Genomic DNA, 22,960 nt, shown 5'->3' with positions numbered 1-22,960 from the left:
CAATTAGAACATGTAATATAAAAATTATCCATTTCATGATAGCAACCAAAATAATAATGCATATAGGAATAATTTGGAAGATGCACTGCAGACTCTTAATACTGAGGGGAATACAGTGGGGCTTTTTCACTTTTTACCCTCTGTACTTCTGTATTGTTTTCATGTTTACAATGAGTATATATGTGTGTTTCTGTATTGTTTTCATGTTTACAGTGAGTATATATGTGTTTGTGTATAAATGTATATTACTTATACAGTCATAAATTAGTATGTTTAAAACCGAATAATTTAAAATAGTTTCTAATGTACACTGTTTCAGGGTGCCCAGGAACGGATAGATAGCTTGCGTCGAACTGGAGTGATCCATGAAAAACAGACGGCTGTGTCAGTAGAAAACTTCATTGCAGAATTGCTTCCTGACAAGTAAGAGGATTTTTTTTTAACATAGTTATAATTTTTTTAGAGAACTTACAAGACAAAATCTATTTTCTTAACAGCTTTCAAATGTACAAAAAGTATTATTAACTGTAGTCACCCTGCTGTACATTATATTCTCATGTCAACTGGAAGTTTGTACCTTTTAATCCCCTTTATCCATTTTACTCCCCCTCCCACCCCTGCCTCTGCATCCACCAATCTCTCCTTTGTATCTGTGAGTTTGCTTTTCCCCCCACATGTGAGATCATACAGTATTTGTCTTTCTCTATTTGACTTACTTCGGTTAGCTTAATGACTTCAGTGTCCATACACGTTGCTGCAAATGGCAAGGTTTTCCTTCCTTTTCAATGGAATAATATTTCATTGTATATATACATACATATTTATGTGTGAGTGTGTGTGTAAATCACATTTTCTTTATCATCAGCAGACATTTAAGTTGCTTCCATGCCTCGGTTGTTGGAAATAATGCTGTAGTGAACAGGGGGATGCATATGTCTTGTTGAGTTAGTATTTTCGTTTCCTTTGGATAAATACCCAGAAGTGAACTTTATGGATTATTTGGTAGTTCCGTTTGTGAGGAACCTCCATACTGTTTTCCATAGTGGTTGTACCAATTTACAGTCCCACCAACAGTGCACAAGGGTTCCCTTTTCTCCACCTCTTCGTGAACACTTATTTCTTGTTTTTTGATAATAGCCATTCTAACAGTGTGAGGTGTTATCTTATTGTGGTTTTGATTAGCATTTCCCTGGAGGATTAGTGATGTTGAGCACCTTTTCACGTATGGCCATCTGTATGTCTTCTTTGGAAAAGGAGGCTAATCAGATCTTCTCCCCATTTTTTTATTGGATTGTTTGGTTTTTGCTGTTGATTAGTATGAGTTCTTTATATATTTTGGATATTAGCCCCATATCAGATATATGATTTGCAGGTATTGTCTGTCATTTGGTAGGTTTCCTTTTCATTTTGTTGATAGTTTCCTTTGCTGTGCAGAAACTTTTTAGTCTAATGTAGTCCCACTTGTTTTTGATTTTGTTGCATTTGCTTTTGGTGTCAAACCCAGAAAACATCATTGCCACAACAGATATCAAGGAGCTTACTGCCTATGTTTTCTTCTAGTTTTTTATGGTTTCAGATGCTATGCTCAAGTATTTAATCCATTTTGATTAATTTTTATCTCTGGTGTGAAATTGTGGTCCAGTTTTCTCAACACCATTTATTGAAGAGACTGTCCTTTCCCTATTGCATATTCCTGGCTGTTTTGTCATAAACTAATTGGCCATAAATGCATGGGTTTATTTCTGGGCTCTATTGCATTGATCTATATTTTTGTTTTTTATGCAAGTACCATACTATTTTGATTACTGTTGCTACGTATTATAATTTGACATCAGGGAGCATATTGCCTCCAGCTTTGCTCTGCTTTCTCAAGATTTGCTTTAGCTATTCAGGGTCTTGTGGTTGCATACAAATTTTAGGATTGTTTGTTCTATTTCTGTGGAAAATACTGGAATTTTGATAGGGATTGCACTGAGTCTGTAGCTTCCTTTGGGTAATAGGAACATTTTAACAATGTTCATTCTGCTAGTCCATGGGCATGGAATATATTTCCATTTATTTGTGTCTTCTTTAGTTTCTTTCATCAATGTCTTACAGTTTTCAGAGTAGACATCTTTCACCTGCTTGGTTAAATATATTCCTAACTAACTATTTTATTCTTTTTGATCTAATTGTAAATGGTATTTAAAATTTTTTTCTTCTGATAGTTTGCTATTAGTGTATAGAAATACAAGAAATTTTGGGGTATTGAATTTGTATCCTGCAACTTTACTGAATTTACTAGTTTTAACAGTTTTTTGGTGGTAGCTTTAGGTTTTTCTATATATAATATGTCATGTGCAAATAGTGACCGTTTTACTTCTTCCTTTCTGATTTGGATGCATTTTTTTTGTTGCCTAATTACTCTGACTAGGACTTCCAATACCATGCTGAATGAAAGTGGGAAGAGCGGGCATTCTTGTCTTGATCTTAGAGGTAAAAGCTTTTTAGCTTTTCACTGTTGAGTATATTAGCTATGCGCTTGCCATATATGACTTTGATTATGTTGAGGTATGTTCCTTCTGTATCCACTCTGTTGAGAGTTTTTGTCATTAATGGGTGTCGAATTTTGTCCAATACTTTTTATAGCTCTGTTGACATGACTGTATGATTTTATCTTTCATTTTGTTAATGTGGTGTAGCACATTGATTTATTGGCACATTCTGAACCATCCTTGCATCCCTGGCCCACTTGATTATGGTATAGATCCTTTTAATGCATTGTAGAATCCGGTTTGCTAGTATTTCACTGAGGGTTTTTACATCTCTGCTTTTCAGGGATATTGGGCCTTTAATTTTCTTCTGTGTAGTGTCCTTGTCTGGGTTTGGTATCAGGGTAATGCTGGCCTTGTAAAATGAGTTTGGAAGTGTGTCTCATCTTCTATTTTTTGGAAGAGTTTGAGAAAGATTGGTATTAATTCTTCTCTAAATCTTTGGTAGAATTCACCAGTGACACCATCTGGTTCTGGACTTTTGTGTGTTGGGAGGTTTTTGATTACTGATTCGGTCTCCTTACAAGTAATCCATTTGTTAAGATTTTCTGTTTCTTTTGATTCAGGTTGTGTGTTTTTAGGAATTTATGCATTTCTTCTAGGTTGTCCAGTTTGTTGGCGTATAATGGTTCAGTAAGAGGCTTATTATGTTTCTCTTAGGAGCAAAATATGATTGCTTACACTGAACATCTAGTAAAAAAATGTATCCTATTTTAGACCCAGAGAGAAAATTACGTTCTGGTCTAGCTCTGTCATCTAACTAGCTGTGTGACCTGTGTAGCTCAGCTCACCTTTCTGCTCGTTTCTCCTTTTTAATTATAAAATGGACATTGTGTTCCCTGCATGCTAAGATTGTGTTAATAATCAATTACATATGATACAGTGATTTAGTTATTGGCTTGGATGTTGACCTCCAGTGACAATCATTTACACAGTCATTCAGAGTAATGGAAGGTATGGCAAGAGGGCCTGGAGGCAGTCACTAGGTTTGAGTTCTGTTGAACACTACCTCATCTAGTTTGGAAAAACCCTCCAGCAACATAATTCATCTTTTTTTTTTTTAAATATCTTTTCACACTGATAGGTATCACCAAACACCTGTCAGTAGAGGAACATATTTTTTTATTTTTTAAATTCTTGGCTGCATTGGGTCTTCGTTGCTGCACGTGGGCTGTACATAAAATGCTATGTACATTTTCAATGGAATTAACTTGATGTGGAGATGGTGTCAGGTAAGATCCGTGAATGATTGGGACTTGAGCTGAATTATTTGGTTAAGTAGAAAAGAATAGCTAGGACATTCTGCATGGAGGAGAAGTGTGACGATGATTAAGATGTATTCAGGGGTCAGTGATTTTATCAGCTTGGCTGAACACTGTTGGATAGGAAATCAGAAAGTAGCTGGAAGAGCTTTGATTGCTAGGTTGGGAAGTTTGAACTTTCTATGTAAGCACCAAGCAACCATCCAGTGATGATGAATATTAAAAGGTTAACAGAGGGGGAAACTGAAATATTCATTTAAGGGCTACCTTAGAGATTCCGTTGTGCCTTTTTCCACGTATTATGTTTTAATAAAAATTATGACTTTGATAATACTGAACTACTTTCAATACCATTTACCCCCTTCATCTTTTGCAGTATTAAGTATCTTAATTGTGTATATATTTTAAACTCCTAAGATATTAGTATAGTTCTGTACACTCTATTCACTTATATTTATTCTCTGAATTCTTGCCTGCATTTTTGGTTTTTCTGTCTGGGATCATTGTCATTCTGCCTAAAGAGCATCCTTTGGTACTATATACATTGTGATGGAAGACTTTAGCCAGGAGTTCTCTCAGCTTTTGTCTGAAAGTGCCTTTAAAGCACCTTTATTTTCACAGGGTGTTTTTTTCTGGATGTAGAAGTCCGGATTGGCAGATCTTTTCTTTCAGTACTTTAAAGATGCTGTTGTACTGTTTTCTGGCTTCCATCATTTCTGTTACATCAGCTATCCAGCTTGTTTCTGTGAAAAGAATGTATTGTTTAGCTGCATTTAGGATTTTTTCTGTCATTTTATTTTTGCAGTTTTGTATGGTAGGTACAGGGGTGTGTGTTTGCTTAGGTATTGAATTTTTGTGGATTCCCTGAGCTTGATTCTTTCTTTCATTGGATTTTATGTCTTTCATCAGTTTTGGAAAGTCCTTGGCCATTGGATCTTCAGAATTGGCTTCTGGCCCATTTTCTCTCTTCTCTTTCTAGGACTATAATTACATGCTTGTTCACCTTCTGACTGTGCCTCAGAGTTCTCATTTGGTCAGTCCTCTCTTTCCCCTACTTCCTCACTCTGATTCTTCTGCTGTGTAGCCCATACATTGATTTTTTTTAAAAAGTAGATTTAATTTACTATTGAATACCTGTATTTTCTACTTCGACTATCTTTACCTCTCTCTTTCCTTGAATATGAGTCATATTTATTTTAAGATCTTTGTCTACTGAATCCAGTGTGTGGGCCTCTTTTAGCCTCCTTTTGGTGTGACGATAAGGTGCTGTCTTTGTGGATGCCTCATAATCTTTGAAGGCCAGGCATTGTTTATAAGAAACTCGAGAGCCTTGAGGTAATTTTGAGAAGGTTCACTCTTCCCTCTAATAAACAGAGTAGTGAGGTGTGTGGAAGGGGTAGTTTGGTGCACTTTAGATAGACTGACCTGAGTCCAGGCTGGGTTGTGCTCAGGGTCAGCTGAAAATCTTCAGCATACCTTTGAAAGGTTGTCCCTGTCCAGAATGTTACTCCATTTTCTCTTCCTTGCTTCTACAGCTCTTGGATGCCATTAGATATGACTTGTGTACTCATCCAGCTTTTCATTGGGAGCACTGGTCTGCCATCAACTGCTCCATCATACCTAGATGTGCTATTTTTCCTACCTTTTTTTGAGCAGAAGACTAGCAAATAAGGAAGATTAGGAATAGTAATTGGTATTAGGAAGTCTGTGGATGGTTTCCAGTATGGCTTAAGGAGGAGAGGGTGAAAAGGCTGTAATATTAAGATACAGAAGGGGACTAGAGGAAGGACATGAGAACAAACAGCAAACCCATGACCCAAAACAAACACTTGATCGTTTGCTTTGGCTACTTCTCTCTGTGGTGTTCCCATGAAAAATAAATGGACAGAAGATAGTCAGGAAAATACATGCTTATAACTGAGTCAAGAAAAGACCATTGGTGTTTGCCTCCTAATAGTAAAGCCAGTATAGACCTAGCTGTTTGTGATAAACTTTGCATCAGTTCATGCTACATGAGGGAAATTAGCATGTTTTATACCAAAATGGAAAAATAACCTGTGTGAACATGATTTGTCCTTATTCTGAGATTAACCTATCAAGTTCTAAAACCAAGGGTTATGTGTGAAATGGGTTAAAATGTCCTTCTGTGAAGTGACTGGTGGTAGTGGATGGTCTTTCTTTGGTAAAATACAAATTGGCATACCTGTGTCAGCTCCTCAGGTGCTATTTTGATTTTTTTTCTGCTACATGAAATCTAAATGTCTTGGAACCACCATTCTTAAGCCTTTTTTAAGTCTAAGTAGCTTCCATATGGGATTGGTCGAGTCTGTCTTACTTCCCCAACCACATGGAGAGGGTGAGGAGAAGGAGAGCATTCTTCAGCAATTGTCCTTGAGTGCGAACAGTGGAGACCACAACTTTTCCTCCTGCTGGTGGAAGGACAGGAGGAAGGAGAGAGAAGACAGCGTTTCCTCAGCCAATAGCACTAGTCAGGGAAATGGAAGAGGTCTCGGTGGGCATGACAGTGACGGCAGTTTAGATTTGAGTTGAGAAGGATGGGATATCCAGGTTGACACGCTCGGGAGCGTGACAGTAGTTTGGAGAGGAAGGGGAGTTTTTCTCGTGTGATCACCGGCATTGTAGGGGAGACTGCTCGTACCTTCAGGATTGCTGCTTTTCAGGACGTCCGTGCTGTGCCTGGAAGCTTAGTCACTACAGTTATTCTCTGCCATCTGCATAATACACAAATCATATAAAATAAAACACTGATTCATCATATACCAAATAAATTATTTAAAATGATGATTCATATAATAAATAAAATAACTATTTAAGGTTCTTAATTTAAAGGAAAATTTTAGGATGTGAATACTACAGACATTATAAACACTGAAAGTTATTCTACACATTGTTTTGTTGTTTCTTTGAATATGTAAATAAGTTTCCTAATCATATTGTATTTCATCTCACTTTAATCTGTATATTTTAAAATTTTCTTGATCTGTATCTTATTTAAACTCATGATTTCCTGATTCTGGCTAGTTAAAATGCTAGTGATATTACAGATGACCTCACCTAAGTCAGTTTTTAACTATCACTTTTTACGTGTATCTTTAAATTGAAGAAAGTTTTCTTGATTTCATGAGGCTGTTTTCAAACTGATTCGTTGTGAACAATTCAGAAAGTGTGATTAGAAGGAATTATCAGGAATGAGGAGAGGATTTGTTATTTCCTGAATGAGTTTATTTTTATAGTAACTTTGCAACTTGCCTATATATTAATTATAGAGTTGGTAATATAAATTTTCCCATATTTTAGCAAGTGACATTTTTAATTACGATGTTATTTGAATTTTCAAATGAGTAGATTTATCTGTTGCATATTTGAGCACCCCTAATTGCCATTCTTTTCTCCAAATCTTAGCAAGAAAAGGAACTTTCCATGATGAGTAATTTCAATTATTTTTTCTTTGTTGTTTTTCCTTCTCTGAATTAAGCCAACAGAGTAATTTTATATGTTGTTTTATAGATTGTCCTATTGAAAATTTCAAGGAAATGTTTTTCTAGTCAATCTGGAATGTTAGTACTTTATCTATTCACCATAACTCATTTAGCACATACACAGTGTGAAACTCATGCATTCTGTTGCAGATGGTTTGACATTGGCTGTCTGATAGTTGAAGACCCTGTGCATGGTATTCATCTAGAAGCATTTACACAGGCCACACCAGTACCCTTGGAATTTGTACAACAGGTTAGTTTTATCCTTTTCTTTTTCATTATGCTTCAGAGAAACCTGAAATACTGTTTTCAAAATAAGATTTTTCATTGTTTTGCTTCACTTGTTCCTTTTAGCCTTTTCTCTTTGCTCCTTTTAGCCTTTTCTCTTTGCTTTTCAATTTTCTATTCCTTCCATGTTGTTTCAGTACCTCCCTACTTTTTCGTTTTCCAGCGGTCTTTGTCAAGCCATTACATGGTTAATCCTCTTTTTCTCATTGTTTTCCCTCTTTTTATGATTGTGTTCACTACCTTGTGATTGGAAAAAAAAATTGTGTTCACCTTTCATTAACTGTCTCCTTTATCTCACATTTTATTTTCTGCTGTTACTGTTACTCGATTGTCCTCATCTTCCTCTTTAGTTTGTTCAGCTCTAAAAACATGTAGAAACACATTTAGAAGTTTACAAACCTTGGATGAAAGTCACATGTCTTTTCGGTTTGTTGAAAAATGTCTACCTATCCACATAGTTTCCAGAAGAATGTTAGCATTAATATAAAATGGTTTTCATTCCTTCTATATTTTTATGTACTTTTAATCCTTAAATGAAATAGAATGTTAAGTTTGTTTACATTGGAATCTTTGTACTCTGAAATGGTATTTTTCCTGTCTTCCATTTAATAGAATTTCCATCACATTTTTATGTATGTACCTTGTTAAATGTCATTTCAAAACTCTCTAAAGTTATTTGGGACTTTAGGTATTTGAGAATTTGCTAAAGCTACTGGGTTCTCCCCCAAAAGCATGCATGTATGATGTATGCACTCACATATAAATTTGGCTCACATGTTTACAGAGCCCCTGAAAGCAACCTGTGGCCTTCTTAGGGGTTTACAGGTTAGATGGGGAATAAGAATTTATGCTTGGAATTTTTAAGTTTATTGAACCTTTACTTACTTATACCATAATTTTACCAAAATTTCTCTTCAGAAGTTTTCTCTTCAGAAGTTGAAGACATTTTTATACATGGTACTATTAAACTCACTCCAATGTGAAGGTGATTAAAAGATTGTACGCTATTGTACAATAATTTAGAAAAATTACAGAAAACGGTTGATTTTCTAGGAAAATATTCTTGAATCAACAATGGCAGTTTATAACCATTAGGTTGATCAAAACCAGTCACATTTTGGCAGTTTCATATGATTTAACCTAATTATCTTAGTGAAGCCTTTTGATGCAAGAGTTTCATCTAGCTCCAAAAAAATCACTGAGTTTTAATGGTGTTGTGAGGTCTACAAGGTATTCAACGAATACGTAATACGTGATTCTCGTGCATAGAGGTAGAAAGTTTTCCATTTTATTCTGTGAGACTAGCTTGTAACCTAATGAAAAAATAAATTATAATACAGTCAGTATCACTTAAGTAAACAGTAAAACTAATAAAAGTTTGAAATGTATTTATTAGAACATTAAAGTGTGTGTGGGGGTGTAGTTTTCCCCATGCCACCTAGCAGTTCTTAGGAACAGCTGGATATCGTGTGGATATCCTATAATTCAACTCAATTCTGACACCTATCCCACAGGTTAAGGGCTCAGTCCGACAAGACTGCCTGCACCCCTCCTTTCCAGACACCTATCAATCACAAGTCCAGGTTGTTACCTGAACTTCTGACTGACTGGCTGTATATCAGAGGAAATCAGAGATTCTCATTTGCTAGAGCAGCTCACAGAATGCAGGAAACCCACTTCACCCTAGATCACAGGTTTATTATAAAAGGATATAAGTCAGCAGCAGCCAGATGGAAGAGATGCATAGGGCAAGCTATGGAGAAAGGAGGTGGAGCTTCCATACCCTCTCCTAGTGCTCCACTCTCTCCAGATCTCCACACCTTCACCAACCAAGAAACTGTCTAAACCCTGTCCTTTATACTTTATAAATCAGAATATCACAATCCACTCCCTGATCTTTGAACATGTATCCCTTATAGTAAAACAGTCATAAATGTTAAATGATACCTGGCATCCCAGTTTGTCATTAATAACTATTTAGTACATTGTCATATCATGAGAAAGTCTCCCAGCATGAGGGCACATGGGTATGCAGGTTTCAAAAGCAGGAGTGGAAAATTGTTTTCTTAAGTTCTCAGAAAGAGAAATTAAGGAAGAAATTAATGAAGCAATCCCATTTACCATTCACATCAAAATGAATAAGATACCTAGGGATCAACCTATGTAAGGAGGCAAAAGACCTGTACTCCAAAAACTGTTTAAGACTGATGAAAGAAATTGAAGATGACACAAATGGAAAGATACCATGGTTTTGGATAGAAGAATCAATATTGTTAAAATGACCATACTACCTAAGGCAATCTACAGATTCAGTGTAGTCCCTATCAAATTACCAATGGCATTTTTCACAGAACTAGAACAAATAATTTTAAAATTTGGCTGGAAACCAAAAGACCCCTAATAGCCAAAACAATCTTAAGAAGAATGAAGCTGGAGGAATCACACTCCCTGACTTCAGACTATGCCACAAAGCTACAGTCATCAAAAACAGTATGGTACTGGCACAAATACACAGATTTAATGTAACAGGGTAGAAAGTCTGGAAATTAATTGACCACAGGTGTGTCGGTTTATCTACAGCAAAGGAGATAAGGATATACAATGGAGAAAAGATAGTCTCTTCAATAAGTGGTGCTGGAAAAAGTAGACAGCTACATGTAAAAGAATGAAATTAGAACATTCTCTAACATCATGTACAAAAATAAACTCAAACGTGGATTCAAGACCTAAATGTAACACTGGATACTATAAAACTCTTAGAGGAACACATAGGCAGAAGACTCTGACATAAATCACAGCAATATTTTTTGGATACGTCTCCCAGAGTAATGGAAATAAAAGCAAAAATAAACAAATGGGACCTAATTAAACCTTAAAAGCTTTTGTACAGCAAAGGAAACCATGAACAAAATGAAAAGACAACCAGCAGAATGGGAGAAAATACTTGCAAAGGAAGCAACCAACAGGGATTAATCTCCAAAATATACAAACAGCTCATAAAACTCTACCACAAAAAAACAACCCAATCAAAAAATGGGCAGAAGACCCAGAGACTTTTCTTCAAAGAAGACATACAGATGACCAACAGGCACATGAAAAGATGCTCAACATCAATAATTATTAGAGAAATGCAAATCAAAACCACAATGAGGTTATCACCTCCCACCAGTCAGAATGGCCATCATCAAGAAGTATACAAATAATAAATGCTGGAGAGGGTGTGGAGAAAAGGAAATCCTCCTGCACTGTTGGTGGGAATGTATGGAGAACAGTATAGAGGGTCCATAAAAAAACTAAAAATAGAGCTATCATATGATCCTGCAATCCAACTCCTGGGCATATACCTAGAAGAGGCAAAAACTCTAATTTGAAAAGATACGTACACCCCTATGTTCACAGCAGCACTATTTACAATTGCCAAGACATGGAATCAACCTAAATGTTCATCAACAGATGACTGGATAAAGAAGATGTGGTGTACATATATACAACGGAATATTGCTCAGCCATTAAAAAGAATGAAATAATGTCATTTTGCAGCAACATGGATGGATCTAGAGATTATCATACTAAGTAAGTCAGACAGAAAGACAAATACATATCACTTATATGTAAAAAAAAAAAAATGGTACAAATGAACTTATTTAGAAAACAGAAATAGACTCAGAGACATAGAAAGCAAACTTTTGGTTACCAAAGGGGATAGTGGCGGCATGGGGCAAGGAGATAAATCAGGAGTTTGGGGTTAACAAATACACACTACTATATAAAAAGTAGATAACAAGGACTTACAGTTTCCTGTGCTATACAGTATTCAATATTTCGTAGTAGTCTATAATGAAAAAGAATCCGAAAAAGAATAGATCTGTACATACATATGTATAAATGAATCATTTTGCTGTATACCTGAAACTAACCCAACATTGTAAACCAACTATACTTCAATTTAAAAAAACAGCAGGAGGGGTGTCAGAGATACACTATATGGCTTCACCCTTTCAGGCATGTAGTATAATAGAGCTAAGAGATGGTATCATCTCTTGCTCTGAGCCTTTTTTTTTTTTTTTTTTTTTGCCTTTTTCTCCTTTCATATCCAAACTTCTCCACCTTTGGAAGGGACATTAGGTTCAGCAACTGGTCTAGATTACAGACAGCAATACTAGGCTAGCAGATGCCTCCCCCTCATCCACTTCTATTCAGATAAGTTAAGGTTACATAGGTGCAGAACAGGTGGGCTGTCTTTACCACCAGCCCATATAGCAGCAATCACTGTTAGCCCCATTTTTTCAGATGGAGTGAAGGCACATCTTGCCCTAAAGGCCCTTAGGAGTTGTAACAAAGATTAAAAACATAGTTACAATAAAGGTGTTAAAAACAACAACAACAACAACATAGAGTGCTGAACCAGAAACTGTAACTGAGCATTTGCCTCTACCACTGGGTAAGAAAAGCCCCGCCTAGAGTCACTGTCTCTACCTGTAAAGAACCGTTTGTAGTCCCCCAAGGCTACCAACTAACTTGCTATGTTCAGGGCCTTCCTAACAGGAAATCTGCCACATAGCCATCTGCAGTCTCTGTCTTTTTTGCTGGTCGACAGAACAGTTTTTATTGGCATTTTGTGACTCAGAGTGTACAAGAAGAATGGGTCTAGATTCAGCCCATCTCTGCATTGCTGCACTAACCCCATATTCACTCACTTCATGGACCCAGGTGGCCGTCTTGAGAGAGAGCAGGGGGATATCTGATTGTTGATTCCATTCACCTTCCAAGCCTGGAAAGGAGTTCTTCTGATGGGCATCAACATGTTCTAGTTTAGTGCATCCCTCCAGTTCCCACAGTGATTTCCACAGGGTTGTGTGTCCCATATGGGCATCCTTTTAATAGGCCAGGTTTCCATTGCCCTCCTGCCTGACCATATGGCCAGGCCATTGACCGCTGCCCATGACTCAGTAAAAACCAGAAGATAGGAGATTATATCACTGTTCAATCCTTTCATCACTGCTGGGAAAACAGCATGCAGTTCAGCCTTGCCTGTCTGATTTGTTTTTACCTTCCTCAGTCAGAGCAGTGGACTTCCAAATAGTATGTTATCCATCCACCTTGGAACTGCTACCCATGAACCAAGCAGCTCTTGGTTGGTCAGTTACGATCTGTCCTAGAGGAAAAGAGACACCGAGCTTGTTAGTCTTCTCCCTGTATTCCCCAGACAGCATGTTCCTGTATAAACCGTTTCCATTATGGTGGAACTCTTCCGGGCACTGCCATCCCTATTAGGGTGTTTCTCCATCATCCCAGACGTTTTGGGTATTTCACATTTCAGTATCATTTTATGCCCTTTAGTCATCTGAGTAGCTTCAATTAATAATGTCCAGTGGCTAGGTAGTAAACACCCCTCAAATGGAAATTCTGTAGTTCGAAGTTCAAGTAGTCATTGCTGGGAGGCACTCACAGATTTTTGCCATAAGCCTCAGTCTACGTTCCACATAGGGCTGTGGCGCAGAGAGTTTTGTCCCTACCAGCACTCCAACTTCTATTCCACACTGCAGGCTCAGACAATCTTACTGGTTCCATAGAGCATGTCCAGTTAATAATGCTTGACGGGTGGCCTTCCATCCCTTCTGTTTTACAATACTAGATAAGGGAAACGTTCCCCAGTGAGATACAGTGTCCATCCCCAAAATATAATCAGGTGAAAAAAAACACCGTCACTTCACATGAAACCAGTTCAAACACACCAAGTCTCCTACAAACTTATACTGTAATTCCATCATCACTTATGTTCCTCACTATAGCCCCCATTGAGACTTCATCAGTGGGTTTTGGTTTTGTAATACTAGGTAGGGGAAGTGTCAACTTTCATAATTCTATCAACCATTACATTTTTACTTTCTTTCAGTCTAATTGTAGCACACATCAGGCCTTCACTAGTGGACTTTGGTAACACAGCTCAAGGGAAACGTCTCTTCTCCACTCCTGACCATTTTACTCTTGTACAAAAGTCTTTGGGTCCCCAGCTAGGGTTTGAGCCAAGGGGTTTTGGCCCATTTGTCAGTCTTTATCTTGATTAATCTGCCTAGTCACTGCCCCAATTGATTGCTGCTTAAATTTCTCATTATCATTTCTACCTTCAGACTTTTAAAATTTCTCCTAACTAGGATAAATAGAGCAGACTTATTTGGGGCCCTTCAGTGTTGGGGAACCAGCAGGGAGTCCCACTCAACCTTTGGTAGTGCTGTGTTAAAACCTGTTTTAATCCCACCTATGTCTGTTTTATTCATCCTGTTTCTTAATGGCCATCTGAAGATTTCCACCCTGCTGGGATAAGTTCTGTGAATCTCCTGTTTCCTCTGTTTCATCCCAATCAAAATTTACTTTATTCACCTATGTCTTCATAACTTTTTAAAATTTCCACCTTGTTGGGCAACTAGAGAAAGAAGAACAACCAAAAAAAAAAAAACCCCTAAATTAGCAAAAGGAAATAAATGATAAAGATCAGAGCAAAAATAAGTATTGGGTTGGCCAAAAAGTTCATTCAGTTAGTAAATACATTGTTCAATAAAATTCTTGGTGAAAATGAAAAACTGTGTCTTTTATTTTTACTTAAAACTGAAAGAACTTTTTGGCCAACCCAATAAAATAGAGATGAAGAAAAAATAGAAAAGATCAATGAAACTAAAAGCTGGTTCTTTGAAAAGATAAACAAAATTGATAAATCTTCAGCCAGACTCATCAAGAAAAAAAGGGGAGGGTGCAAATCAATAAAATTAGAAATGAAAAAGAAGTTACAACAGATGCCACAGAAATACAAAGGATCATAAGAGACTACTACAAGCAACTATATGCCAATAAAATGGACAACCTAGAAAAAATGGACAGATAAGAAAGGTATAGCCTTCCAAGACTGAACCAGGAAGAAATAGAAAATATGACTCACAAGTACTGAAGTTGAAACTGTGATTGAAAATCTAACAGCAAACAAAAGGCCAGGACCAGATGGCTTCACAGGTGAATTCTATCAAACATTCAGAGAAGAGTTGACACCTACCCTTCTGAAACTCTTCCAAAAAATTGCAGAGGAAAGAACACTCCCTAAGCTCATTCTACAAGGTCACCATCACCCTGCTACCAAAACCAGACAAAGTTATCACAAAAAAAAGAAAATTACAGGCCGATATCAGTGATGAACATAGACACAAATATCCTAAACAAAATACTAGGAAACAGAATCAAACAACACATTAAAAGGATCATACACCATGATCAAGTGGGATTTATCCAGGGATGCAAGGTTTTTTCAATTTCCACAAATCAGTGTGATACACCACATTAACAAGCTGAAGAATAAAAAACATATGATCATCTCAATAGATGCAGAAAAAGCTTTTGACAAAATTCAACACCTGCTTATGATAAAAACTCCAGAAAGTGGGCATAGAGGGAACCTACCTCAACATAATAAAGGCCATACACAACAAACCCACAGCAAACACTGTTCTCAACGGTCAAAAACTGAAAGCATTTCCTCTAAGATCAGGAACAAGACAAGGATGTCCATTCTCACAACTTATTCAACATAGTTTTGGAAGTCCTAGCCACAGCAATCAGAGAAGTAAAAGAAATAAAAGGAATCCAAAGGAATCCAAATGGAAGAGAAGAAGTAAAACTGTCACTGTTTGCAGATGACACGATACTATACATAGAAAATCCTAAAGATGCTACCAGAAAACTACTAGAGCTAATCAATGAATTTGGTAAAGATGCAGGATACAAAATTAATACACAGAAATCTCTTGTATTCCTATACACTAACAATGAAAGGTCAGAAAGAGAAATTAAGGAAACAACCCCATTTACCATCGCATCAAAAAGAATAAAATACCTAGGAATAAACCTACCTAATGAGGTAAAAGACCTGTACTCAGAAAACTGTAAGATACTGATGAAAGAAATCAAAGATTACACGAACAGGTCGAGAGATATACCATGTTCTTGGATTGGAAGAATCAATATTGTGAAAATGACTATACTATACAAAGCAATCTACAGATTTAATGCAATCCCTATCAAATTACCAATGGCATTTTTCACAGAATTAGAACAAAAAAATATACAATTTGTGTGGAAACACAAAAGACCCCAAATAGCCAAAGCAATCTCGAGAAAGAAAAACGGAGCTGGAGGAATCAGGCTGTCTGACTTCAGACTATACTACAAAGCTACAGTAATCAAGACAGTATGGTACTGGCACAAAAACAGAAATATAGATCAACGGAACAGGATAGAAAGCCCAGAGATAAACCCATGCACCTATGGTCAACTAATCTATGACAAAGGAGGCAAGGATATACAATGGAGAAGACAGTCTCTTCAGTAAGTGCTGCTGGGAAAACTGGACAGCTACATGTAAAAGAATGAAATTAGAACATTCTCTAACACCATACACAAAAATAAACTCAAAATGGATTAAAGACCTAAATGTAAGACCGTATACTATAAAACTCTTAGAGGAAAACAGGCAGAACACTCTTTGACATAAATCACAGCAAGATCTTTTTCAATCCACCTCCTAGAGTAATGGAAATAAAATCAAAAATAAACAAATGGGACCTAATTAAACTTAAAAGCTTTTGCACAGCAAAGGAAACCATAAACAAAATGAATAGACAGCCCTCAGAATGCGAGAAGGTATTTGCAAATGAAGCAGCTGACAAGGGATTAATCTCCAAAATATACAGACGGCTCATGCAGCTCAATATAAAAAAAAACAACCCAATCAAAAAAAATGGGCAGAAGACCCAAATAGACATTTCTACAAAGAAGACATACAGATGGGTAAAAAGCACATGAAAAGATGCTCAACATCATTAATCATTAGAGAGATGCAAATCAAAACTACAGTGAGGTTCCACCTCACACCAGTTAGAGTGGCCATCATCAAAAAGTCTGCAAATAATAAATGCTGGAGAGGGTGTGGAGAAAAGGAAACCCTCCTACACTGTTGGTGGGAATGTAAATTAGTACAGCCACATGGAGAATAGTGTTGAGGTTCCTTAAAAAACTAAAAATAGAGCTAATATATGATCCAGCAATCCACTCTTGGGCATATATCCGGAAGTAAACCATAAGTTGAAAAGATACATGCACCTCAATGTTCATTGCAGCACTATTTATAATAGCCAGGACATGGAAGCAACCTAAATGTCCATCGATAGATGAATGGATAAAGAAGATGTGGTACATGTATACAATGGAATATTATGCAGCCATAAAAAAGATCAAAATAATGCCATTTGCAGCAACATGGATGGACCTAGAGATTGTCATACTAAGTAAGCCAGAGAAAGAAAAATATCATATGATATAGCTTATATGTGGAATATACAAAAAGGGTACAAATGAACATACTTACAACAGAAACAGTCACAGATGTAGAAAACAAACTTATGGTTACCAAGGGGGGGGTAGGGGGGAAGGGATAAATTGGGAGATTGGGATTGACATATAAACACTACTCTATATGAAATAGATAACTGATAAGAACCTACTGTATACCACAGGGAACTCTATTCAGTACTCTCTAATGGCCTATAATGGAAAGGAATCTAAAAGAGTGGATACATGTATAACTGATTCACTTCACTGTACACCTGAAACTAACACAACGTTGTAAATCAATTACACTCCAATAAAAATTAAAAAGAAAAAAAAAGAAATTACAACCGTGCTAATAACTCTTAGCTAATTAGGATTAGAAGGGTATGTGTATACTGGTAAGTCAAAGCAAAAATCAGATCTAATGGTAAAACATTAGGAACCTTGTAATTGTAAGGCTGCTTCTGTCACTGTCATTCTTACATTGCTTGAAATCAGGGACTAGCACAAAAAAAAAAAAGAAAAAAGTCTTACAGCCAAATCTGGCCTGACCCCTGTTTTTGTAAAGAAGTGTTTTTTTGTAAAGAACATACCTGGGCCCGTTTGTTTACATACTGTTTACAGCTGCTTTTTTGGCTACAGCAGGAGAATTGAGTAGTTGCTATAGAGACTGTCTGGCCCACAAAGCCTAAGATATTTCCTACGTGACCCTTTTCAGAAAATGTTGGTGACTCTTTTGCTAGATGTCTGATCACTGCAAGGGCAATTTTTATTCTGTTTTAAAAATATATATTGGAAAGAAACAGACATTATGCTCCAGGAACAAAGCATCAAAAGTATATATACTAATAAAACTATATATACTAATATTCAAATTTGTCTGTGACATTGCTAAGTGAAAATAAACTGCATGTAGTATCCATATATACACACACACACATATACCCATATATACTTTAAAATGTATGTAAATGAATAGGACAAAAAGGCCTGGAAAAGTACACACAGGCTCTTAATGTGGTTAACTGTGAACAGTGGTATTCAAAGAGTGTCGTTTGCTTTTTGTTTTGCCATTTCTGCTGTCATTTCATTTCTTTCACAAGGTACAAAGTTGAGATACAAAAGTATAGGTATTGAGATTCCTTCCTCTTGTCCTTGCTCTTCAGTTCTACGCTGTTTCTTGTTTTATCCACTGCAAGATGTTCAATTCTATGTTCCCTTGTAGTTGAAATTTTTTAAGAGAATTTAAGAGACTAGAAATCAGCCCTTAAGGGGATTATAATCAGCATATATCAATATATTAGTGAAAATCAGGAAAAATTTTTATACAGTTTATGCTGGTTAAACAAATATAAATGATCCCTCCTCCCCCAATTAAAAACCCAGTTTCTAGATGTTAGCTGATAATGTCAAGTATTTTGATCCTCAAAAGTATGATCCTAGGCCTAGCATCATAATCATCACCTGGGAACTTGTTAAAAATGCACGCTTGAGGAAGGGTGGTAGGAGAAAGGTGGTCTTAAGGTACAGACTTCCAGTTACGGGAGAAATAAGTACTGAGGATATGATGTATAGGATGGTGACTGTAGTTAACACTATTGTATGCTATATGAAAGTTGTTAAGAGAGTAGATCTTAAGAGGTCTTGTCATAAAGAAAAAAGGTTTTTTTTTTTGGTTCTTTTTATTGTATCTAAATATGGGGTGATTATCATGGTAATCATTTCACAATAAAGGTAAGTGAAACCATTGTGGTGTACATCTTAAACTTAAATAGTGATATATGTCAGTATCTCAAAACTGGAAAAAAAGGATTTGTGCATTGCCCATTTAGTCTTAAAAAAAAAAGTACTCTTGGGCCCTAACCTAAGGCTATGGAATTAGGATCTGCAACTTTAGAAGCTCCCCAGATGCTTCATGTGCACATCGCATTTGAGAAACACAGTTCTGAGGACCATAGTGGTCTATCTACTGTCTCTCTTTAAAACATAGTAGAATACTGATAGTGCAGTGTACCCTGTGGAAGGGAAGACAGAGCAGGCTCCCCAGCAGAATTTCTCAGAAACTATTTTATAAGTATTGTGCTCTTTCTCTTGGAACCATCTGTGAGTTTCCAATTCATTGGTCTTAGGTGGAGCATGAAAAGTGGTTTTGTTAAAAAAAAAAAAAAAATGCATCTCAGGCGATTGTAATATATAGCACATTTGGGAATCACTGCATGGACCCTTTCTACACATGGCTATACTCCTCTGGACTATACTTACCACCCTAAAGCCAAAAAACTGTATCATTCTTGGATATCAGGCAGTGAGTTTATTTTTTCATTCCTGTGTAGGTGAATAAATGATTGCCATGGAGCAGATGTAGGCTGGGTCAAGTACAAGTGATGTAACAGTGGTTGATGCTCTCTCCTGGACTGGATGTTATTTGATATATATTGGTGCTAACTTATTCACACATAAATGAAGTTTCCAGGAATACTCTTCTGCAGATTAATTTAACAATTCTTTTCTGATAGGGTTGAAGCCTTAATATGCAGTATTATCTCTCTTTCTTGTAATTGTAAGGAATTTTATTACTGTAAAAAGATAAAAGTAACATTTCTATTTTAGCACTAATCTTATTAACCTAAAGTGACACTGAATATAGAACTGACACTTAGGCCCTCTGACACTGAGCTCTGTTAGATAGAGTCATTAGCTTTAAGACTTAGATTGTATTTAAACAACAAAATGAGCTTAGTGTGGACATTGTAAATCAAGTCCATGTGTGCAATATTGTTTTGTGTTTTTTTTGTAGCCTTGTAACTTCATACATTTGGCAGCATAGCCGTGTTTCTCAGGGTCTGTCATAATCTCTATGAGAAGTAACCTGAGAGACTTTGAAATGTCACTTATGACATAACTACTTCCAGTGATGTTTTTTAATGTATTAAAATATCGATTTCTTTTTTCCTTAGGCTCAAAGTCTAACTCCCCAGGACTACAGTCTGAGGTGGTCGGGCCTTTTGGTGACAGTGGGCGAAGTCCTGGAGAAGAGCTTACTCAATGTCAGCCGGACTGATTGGCATATGACTTTCACTGGCATGTCTCGTCGGCAGATGATCTACAGTGCAGCCAAAGCAGTAGCAGGCATGTATAAACAGCGCCTGTCCCCCGGGACCATGTGAGAAGGCTGGCCTGGGATACTGACACTTGCTAACTTTGAGCTGCTGGTGGAGAAGAGACAGTCCCTTCTTAAACTGGACAACTTCAGTCAGTCCAGCTGTTTTGATCATTTTCCTGTGGGCTGCAGTTTTTTTCTTAGAAAGGCATGGTGTCATTCCAGTAGATGAAAAGAAACAGATCCTTTTTCTGATTATATAATTGCACGTACCATAGTTCTCAAAAAATATATAAATATTTTTATAGGACAGTTTGAAACACCAGATTTATAAGGTGCAAATTCATGTGCTAAGATATTTAACTTAATGATATGTACTTGATTATTTTGTTTTTTAAGAAATAGTTGACTAAAGAACATGTTTACTGAACACTGTTTAAAAGCATTGTTTCTTTTAATTCATGATTAATCTCTTCCCTGTCCATCTTGGAAGCTTTTCGTGTGTCCATGTGATCACAGGTCTGATGTTAAGCCGTGTGCTCAACAAGAGACTCTAACACACCTACTTGTAGGGAGATGGTGCACTTGTCTATGCATATTTTTAACATAGGCCAGAATAACAGAATCGATCATTTTCTTTTTGGTTATCATGTTATACACATAGCCTGAAAAATTCCATTTTTTTTTTAATGTTTCAGCATTTCACATTCATACTGTACGATGAACACTGGGATAATGCATTTTATTTTTTTCATTGCTCTGTGACAACTAAGGGGCAAATGAGTCAAGCATATTTAAATTAGAAGCATTTGGGTTTTTTTGCATAATGGTATTCAGTGCTTCCAAGTAACTCTGACAACAGCCATTATTTCTGCTTTAATTCATTTCTCCGACTGTAATAGAGAAATTTTTGAGAGGAAATTACTTTGTTGTTTATGGGATCATATGACTTACTTTAAGGTTACTTATTTAGTTTGCCTTAAACACAGCTTTTCTAACTTCGTGCCATTCTGCCTTTACTTTCTATGGAAGTTTTCCAAGAAACTGTTTTATAGTGAACCTGGTTTATTTAGTCCATTATGTTTGTATTTAATGAAAGCTTCTTTTTCCCCCAGATAATATATTTTACCATTTTGGGATTTATACAAATCAAAAATAGTTCATCATATACTTTTGAACTCTATATTTGAAAGTTCAAATAACTTTTTGAAGATAGTTTCTTATATAAACATAATTTAATTTTTATTTACTCTTCTATATAATTCTTTAGATGTAAAAGAATCAGCACAATCTTATAAAATCTTTTAAGGTATTGAAGCTGTTATCCTGTGCTGTCATTTCATGTAATGTTTGCTTTGTATTAATATTTCAAGTACTTGTTTGATTTCTGTTTTTTTTACCTGAGGATGAGAAGATTAAGTACTAATTTTCCATCTGTGTTATGTGTTAATTTCTATGCACTGTATAGTTGTCATTCAGTCTTCTGTGTCATTAAAAGTAATGAGAGAAAGAAGAGAGATGTAGGCATCAGTGCATGACTGACTCCACAGTCAACTTTCCCAGCCTCTTGTTTACTTTTTCATTCTTGGATTTCCCTCTTGTACAAGGGGCAAGAAAAGTAACTCATTACCTCTCACACACCAGGGCAGCGTGAGCCAGGAGGTCTTTTACTGTTGGTATTTTGGTATGAGATGTGCTGGTTATCAACCTAAGGCCACGGCTCCCTTCACCAATCATCCAGCTGCCCTGTCCTTTTCTTGCTTGTTTCCTTATAATTCTTGCACTAGCATTTTTTGGGAGAGTTGAGCTGGGGAGTTTTACCCTCAAGCATCTTGGGACAACCTATCTTTAACACAGTTCTTTGCCACTACTATTTTGGTCATGTTTGTGTTTTCTTTTCTTTTGAAGTGCTCCCAGAACTACTTACTGAATTTGATAAGTTGTATACTTTTTTTTTTTTTTGGCGGTACGCGGGCCCCTCACCTCTGTGGCCTCTCCCGTTGCGGAGCACAGGCTCCGGATGCGCAAGCCTCAGCGGCCATGGCCCACGGGCCCAGCCGCTCCGTGGCACGTGGGATCCTCCCAGACCGGGGCATGAACCCGTGTCCCCTGCGTCGGCAGGCGGACTCTCAACCACTGCGCCACCAGGGAAGCTCAGTTTGTATACTTTTTAATTAAGTGTTGTGAAAGAGAACAGGAAGAAATGCAGGAAGAGTAATTTTACATCAGCCTCAATTGACAGAAGGTACTCAGATCAATATCGTCTTGTTATTAAGTTTATCAGGTAACCCTGGACTTAGAGCTGGGCCCCAGACTTCTGGGTGGAAAAGTTTGAGCTAATACCTGTAGTTTTCTCCTCTGAATTTCTTATTATTACTTCCCCATTCTTTGTTCTTTCTCTCAAGGATTAATGAGGTAGAAAATTGAGATGAATGGATATAGACAAAATGGTAGTATGATAAATATAAGTAGATAACAGTACAGATGAAAGTGTATTATATACATTAATTCAAGTTATGCAAATTAGTAATATACTCAGGGTCAGCTAAATTAATTTAAGATGTTGTTGAATTTATTTTGTTCCTTGGCTAGAAAAAATTCTAAACAGGAATTTGTGTTCTGTGAAGCCAAATTGGTAATATTCTGTGTTCTAAAAGATGTTAGGTTATACATAAATTAAGAAACTTAGATTTTTACTCCCAGAATATGGTATTGTTTTTTAAGATACTATGCAGGATGATGTATTGGATAAAGCCAATTTTGTACGTATGTACATATGTCATAAATAAAAAATACCTCGACTTATATCCCAAGTGATTTTTTTTAATGCTAATCATATTCATATTATATTAGAAGGACCCATATTCCTTTTTGTCTCAACTGGCTACTGGATGCCAAGAATTATGT

General features: G+C 36.6%; 1 protein-coding gene and 1 long non-coding RNA gene across 8 annotated transcripts in view; one reads left to right on the top strand and one right to left on the bottom strand.

Annotated features, from left to right (window-relative positions):
* The window catches only part of PRRC1 (proline rich coiled-coil 1), a 41,994-nt gene extending 20,121 nt beyond the window's left edge, over positions 1 to 21,873 (top strand). For all 7 annotated transcript variants that reach the window (XM_027098804.1, XM_027098793.1, XM_027098772.1 and 4 more), the window contains 3 exons: positions 320 to 423; positions 7,444 to 7,546; positions 19,911 to 21,873. In XM_027098804.1, the coding sequence (XP_026954605.1) occupies positions 320 to 423; positions 7,444 to 7,546; positions 19,911 to 20,120 (417 nt within the window). In that variant the 3' untranslated portion in view covers positions 20,121 to 21,873. The remainder of the gene's footprint in view (positions 1 to 319; positions 424 to 7,443; positions 7,547 to 19,910) is intronic.
* On the bottom strand, positions 3,003 to 12,729 carry LOC113615859 (uncharacterized). The gene is made up of 3 exons (XR_003431138.1): positions 12,632 to 12,729; positions 11,374 to 11,413; positions 3,003 to 6,525 (listed from the first exon to the last, which is right to left on the bottom strand). It is a non-coding gene; the product is annotated as an uncharacterized LOC113615859 (long non-coding RNA).
* Positions 21,874 to 22,960: the final 1,087 nt, after the last annotated feature.

The sequence above is a fragment of the Aethalodelphis obliquidens genome, unplaced genomic scaffold (assembly GCF_003676395.1).
Source record: "Aethalodelphis obliquidens isolate GAN/ISIS:26980383/991018 unplaced genomic scaffold, ASM367639v1 scaffold4, whole genome shotgun sequence".
NCBI classification, from domain to species: domain Eukaryota; kingdom Metazoa; phylum Chordata; class Mammalia; order Artiodactyla; family Delphinidae; genus Aethalodelphis; species Aethalodelphis obliquidens.
The sequence above is the reverse complement of the archived record's forward strand: the minus strand, read 5'-3'. Positions and strand labels throughout refer to the sequence as shown.